The sequence below is a fragment of the Larus michahellis genome, chromosome 1, assembly GCF_964199755.1.
Source record: "Larus michahellis chromosome 1, bLarMic1.1, whole genome shotgun sequence".
Lineage (NCBI taxonomy): Eukaryota > Metazoa > Chordata > Aves > Charadriiformes > Laridae > Larus > Larus michahellis.
Window position 1 is genome coordinate 67,684,378 of NC_133896.1, and position 6,000 is coordinate 67,690,377.

Genomic DNA, 6,000 nt, shown 5'->3' on the forward strand with positions numbered 1-6,000 from the left:
GGTGTGGGGTTTGCCTGCATTATGCGTGCTTAGGTCAGCGGGGCCTGGCCCTAGCAGATAGCCCTGTGATACAGGCAATAATTATTATTTCTTCTGCTTAGCCACAGAATAACAACTTTCTGTACACACTATAGCAGCATGAATTTTCAGTTGATAACGTACAGCAGAATATACACGAACAGAAAATTGTCCTCTGACTGTGAAATGATTGCTGCTGTTGCTGGAGGATGGACGTATTTCCTGCAAGTGCGGGATTTGCAGAAAAACTTCTCAAGTCAAATGCAAAATATAACTTAGGTCCCCATTTATATAATTTTGAAATTAATTCATTACCAAGGAAATAATAATATTTCTGCTATTTACAAAGCTTATAGATGCTGAGGAATGCAGGATAAATCCCATGTGCACAGTTATTTCAAAGATATGCTGCAAGAGCCCTCACCAAATTTTTCCAGGGTTTTTTCTCAAAATTGGTTGTAAAATCTATTCAAGTGTATTTAAAAGATACTTTTAAAGTTTACATTATTTTTAAAAGACATGACAGAATGTTTAATTTGAAATCTTACTTTAAATTTTAAATGCGTGTGTTTAAAATATTTTGAAAAAGCTAACATAAAAACAAAATTTCCAGATAGAGCAAAATTATTTAAGGGTCTACATAAAAAATTTCTCTTTCTTTTATGGTTTGGTTTGTTTTATTTTGGCAGACTGGGATTTCCATATTCCTAACCCTTTCTTTTGGCCCTCTCATAGGTCTATAGTTGAGAAATAAAGGTTTGTATGCAATTGGTTCTTGCTACTTCAAACGTACGTGTTTACACCGATTGGTCTGGGAAGATGCAAAAGCTCTCGGCCGTTTGCCTGAGATGCGATGTAGTTTAACTTATTTTGAGGCAAAACAAAGGTTAAGATTAAATCAGTTGAATTTCTTTTTGATGCTTATTTCTGTTACTTTAAGCTCGAAATATGTTTTTCAGACTAACCATAGCCTGATCCAGAAACATCTAAACTTTGGAGAAACATATTTCCAGATCCCAGTATTATAGCCCTATGGAAGTCCTGCAGTTAACTTTCTTTTCGTGCTGCTCTACAAGCACCTCATATTCTGTGTTCAGTTTTACTGTCCATAGCCTGAGATGAGATGCTACTTTATTTTTGTTTGCCTTTTTTCATCAGTGGTTTTGTGGAATTACTAACGAGAGGAAAATAACACTTTGGGGAGTAAACCTCCTCCGTATAAATAATTCTAAAGGATCTGAGCTTAGCGTTCCTTTGTTTACATTACAGGAGAAGCAAAGGCCACAAAGGTTCTGCAGAGCAGTACCGCAATTCACCTAGTGCGCATGTAAAACCATAGCATCCTGTTTCTTAACTATGAAGTTACCTTCCCTCTGAATGTCAATTGATCTTTGAATAAGTTCTGGAATATCTTGGACCAGAGAAGCACAATGCAAGCTAAGTTCATGGTGAATTGTTTGGGATTTTTTTTGACTGATGGAGTTTAACTATAAATGGAAAAGTATTCCTGTCGTGACTTGCTCTAAACCCAGGAAGGAAGGCAGCAGCGGTGAAAAGTATCTGAATCTATTGTAGGTTATCTGCAAGCTTCCATTCCCCTGGGATGCTGACGGTCCTTTCTGTTCTTCTATCCAAAGATAAATACTATGAAGCACTTCTGGGGTCCTTGCTATCCTTTTCTTTCTGAGCTGTCTATTTTTACTTGTCATCAACTAGGCAAACGTATCTGGCCTTGCCTTCTCTTTTTTGGCCATTTCTGTCAGGCGAGTGTATGAATCTCCTCATATCCTCAGCTGAAAATGCCAACAAAAAAGGACTGTTGTTAACACTCCTTTATTTTCATAGAAAAATGTCAGGGGGAAGTTAATACCATTTCCATTTGCATTCACAAGAAGAAAAACTAGGAAATCATGAGCCGTATTGATAGTAATACTTTTAGAGAAACTTCCCTAAAAAGTGGACAGCCAAACACTTAGGTGAATCGAGTTATACCATGGAGAACAGGATGTTCCCCATTAAGGAGCTCGTCTGAATGAGGAGTGACGTGTGCTGCTCACAGCTGTTTCTGAAAGGAATGACGTAAACAGAGATGACATACGTGATATAGAAATGCTGCAACCAGCCACATAGTCAATTAAGATGTCTTTGTTTAAATAGAAATCCCATTACTAAACCTAGATGTTCTGAAGCTAGCAAACTCAACGCAAGGCTAGCATTGCTACTTTTTTCAAAGACGTTTCATCACAGACATCTGCCAGCCAGCTGTGTAGACTTTCTGTCTACGCTAATTTGCAAAGTATTATTGCTGGCCTTCGGCATTCAGAGCCGTCTTCTTTTGGGCTCTTGCTGGTCAAAAACGTATTTATTGGAAATATTTTCTTCATGTGGTTAATTTGGTTGCTTTTGTTTGATTGCATTTGATTTATTTTAGCTTTGAAGTGGGCTTATTTTGTTGGGCTTACCTTGATTTTATAAGGAATCGTCATACTTTGCATGCATTCGCGTAAATGATGATGAGTACAGCAAGAAATTTTGAGGCGTCACTGACTTTGCAGTACTGCCCCACTGAAAACAACGTCCTGCAGGATTCTCTCCCTTGTCCACCAACCTCCTTCCAGTTTGGAAGGTTAATCTCTTTGAGGTGCTTTTGTATTTGATTATTTAATTGCTTTGCCCTTTCCTGGAGCTTCACCTGGAGGGTTCGGCTGAGGCTCCCGGAGGAGGGATGCTGGCTGAGCAGGTGGTTGGTGCTGGACCCGCAGGGAGCCGGCCCCTGCTTTCCCTGCTAACACTGCCCTCTCCTGGTTCTCCTCCTGCGGGACCGGGAGCCGAGGCCGCTTGCAAGAGGCAGGTAAAGAAAAGGAGAATCACATCGTTGGCTTCTTCTCCTGTTACTTACTGTCTCTCACGACCTCCCACCCTTCTGAAGAACGGCGCCGTGAAATCTTTGCGCTGGCCCAAGAAGCCAAGGAAGACCTGCCTCAGAGTTCAACGTCCAAACCAGTCCTGTGAATTGACCAGCGTTTTGTGGGTTTGCAGGCTGCTGTAACTGGGGCCGCCTGAATCACTGGGGTTTCACTAGGCCGAGCAACCTGAGACTCAGAGGTAGCCCCTGAAACCCAGTCTCCTGGCTTTCAATATCCCGCACTGCTCCTAGCTGGCTGCGCTGCCTCTTTCAATCCTGCTTGTTGACTGGACCTCTCCTAGGCTTATCCATCCATTGCAAGTTTCCGACTAATAACTCTGCCAGGCTGTTGGAACCAAGCTAATCGCCTGTCCACAGCGTGCCGTTTCTGAGCCATTATGGGTTACTGCTGAATTTCCCCCCCTCCTCCCCTTCTCCCCCGAGAGCCCTTACAGAGCCCAGAGTGCTCCCCTCCCTCTCGTTTTCCCCACTTCCCCAGCTCATGTCACTCGGCGGAGCAGGATCAGGTTGCTTTTGCATTGTGATTCTTGGCATGAGCCCCTCTCGGATTCGTGTAGCTGTTCTGTGAGTACGGCAGCCAGTAGGAACAAAGCACATAAGAGCACATTAAACTAACATTCAGCACGCAAAGCCCAAATAATTTACTATATGCTACCCTGCCTAGTAAAGGGAATAGTGTAGCAGGCTTACTCTTTTAATTTCCTTTCTCTCACTTTTGTCTATAGAAGTCTATACCATAACTTCCTTAAAAAGCGTTTCTATTTATTCTATAGTCGTTCTTCGCCTGTTTGTTTTTATGCAGTATTTCTTGCAGTAACAATCTCCTGTGCTTTGCTTGATACCATCAATAAACAGAAACATACTGTTGTATCTGATTTGAATTTTAATTGTAGAAATATAACCTTTCCCACTGCGTTGTGCTCTTATGGTGGTAAAATGATCCCTGTTGTCCTGCTGCCTGACGGGTCTCTCTTTTTAAAACCTACAAGGAGCGGAGTTACAGAAGTACAAAATATAGATCAAGAAATGTGTGTACTGATGATCAGTTACCCCTTCAGGGATGAAAAATTCCAATTTGACATTATTTCCATGTCATACATTAACACAGTAGGGTTCCAACAAAAATATGAATCACTTAGAAATAAGAAATGTCACAGGACTGACAGATAATATTAGAAAAAAAAAAGAAAAAAAAAATTAAAAGAAAGTTCAAATACAGATAAGCTAGTCGCTACAGCTGCTCAAAATGACAAAGAACTTGTGCAGAAGCTTGCAATAGACTTCAGAATCCATCTAAGTGTATGTACCTGCTACAAATATGCTTGTCTTTCTTATATTCATAGGGAATATACTTTATTAGAAGAAAATAATATCACTGAAAAAACAGAAGACTTTCTTGGATATGTAGTATATGAAAGTATATGAAAGAGCTATCTACTTGAAAGCTTATCCAATCTATCTATCTGTATCATTCGGTCTAGTAAGAGATGCTGCTTCCCTTCATTCTGCTAGATTCTTAGACCACTGTGAGTACAGTAATCCCTAAAATGCTTGCACAAATTACAGCTTTACTTGGGATTCTGCACAGTTCACAGGCTAGCATGGACTTTATCAATTGCTGGGCAGATAAACAGGTTACTGAAGGCAGATGTTTCCTGCTCTTCACTAAAACTCTGTGGGCCCCTGATTCTGGCAAAGGCGTTAGGCTCAGAGAGAAAAATTATGTTCACATATACTCCAATATGTTGTGTGGCGTGATTTGTAATACCGCTCGTTGGAAAACCAGTTTATAGACTGTAGGCGGAGTGAATAAGAAAGTTTTGAAGTTCCCCATCTTGTTCTGAGCCAATTATAGTAATCTGAACAACGAATAATTCAACAGGAAATGCAGAGTTAGTAAACAAAACCCATGTATCCTCCACCACAGTTGTGTATCGTCACCTTATGACTGTGTTAGGAAACACAGCCTCTGAAAACTATTAATTCCACAGAAAAAATAGAATTCTGGTTAATTCGGTGTTATGTGTAATTATGTAACATTTCCATTGATTTCATACATGAAGTAATTCTGAAGTGATGTCCTATTAAATATCCTGTTGTTTATGAGTCAAAAGTCAAACTATTCAAAATCATGTACTAGTAAACTGCTGTATTGCTTCTGGAACACGGTGGCTTTCAGAAAAACATTCTACAGAGGAAGCTTTTCTAACATTTATCATAAAACAATTTATTCAGGAATAGTTAAGGCAGTTTTCCCATGTGGATATGGCCTTAACTGGGGAGGTCACAAGCCTGGTCCTCTAGAGTGAAAAAGTGAAATAAAGAGGGGGGAGATCATCCAGTTCTGGTGGGGGAGTCACCAAGGGAAGATGCCAATCCTGGAAGTGCCCAGCATGTTACAGTTCTGCTAGCTGCCTTTCTAAAACTGGTGGTTTGGCTTAGAGCTGAGCCTGCTGGGCAGGTCTCGTTGTCCTGTGAACATATCTAATAGCAGAGAATGACCATGCCTCTGTGTGTTTCTTGCAGCTTCATGATGAGTTAGAAAAGGGCGAGAAGGAAAGCGCAGAGCTGCAGGAGTTTGCCAATGCCATCTTACAGCAGATAGCGGATCACTGCCCTGACATCCTGGAGCAAGTCGTCAATGCACTTGAGGAGTCGTCATGACCTCGGCCACTAGCCCCACCGGAGCAGCACACCAGTGGCCAAGCCCAGTCAGTCCAAGGAGCCATGAGAGTGGATAGGAATGTGAAAAACAGAAAATGGAATAGAAACTTCTGGTGCACCTTTTACAAAGAAAACAAAAGCAAAAAAAAACCTCTAAAAACTACGTGCTCTCTAGGTTCTTCCAGTCTATGATTAATCAGTCATGTTTGCATTCATCTTCTCACTGCCTTTCTACTTTAGAATCCGATTCCCCGTTGACTTTGTGGATGGTGACTTCTGGATACGGCTAACCAAAGCTCTTCCATGTGTCCTGCACAAAGAAGAGGGGATCCACAGAATACAAGCAGCTCTAGTGCTCCATGAGGTTGCAGAAGGATAGCCCTTGCCTTTCA

At 41.2% G+C, this 6,000-nt stretch overlaps 1 protein-coding gene across 24 annotated transcripts in view; it reads left to right on the plus strand.

The window, feature by feature from the left end:
* ERC1 (ELKS/RAB6-interacting/CAST family member 1) overlaps window positions 1–5,756 on the plus strand; it is a 300,806-nt gene extending 295,050 nt beyond the window's left edge. For 13 of the 24 annotated variants that reach the window (XM_074584028.1, XM_074584131.1, XM_074584047.1 and 10 more), the window contains one exon: window positions 5,471–5,756. In XM_074584028.1, the coding sequence (XP_074440129.1) occupies window positions 5,471–5,608 (138 nt within the window). In that variant the 3' untranslated portion in view covers window positions 5,609–5,756. The remainder of the gene's footprint in view (window positions 1–5,470) is intronic. The other 11 variants (XR_012586646.1, XR_012586651.1, XR_012586648.1 and 8 more) reach the window with 1 other exon arrangement.
* The last annotated feature ends 244 nt before the right edge of the window (window positions 5,757–6,000 follow it).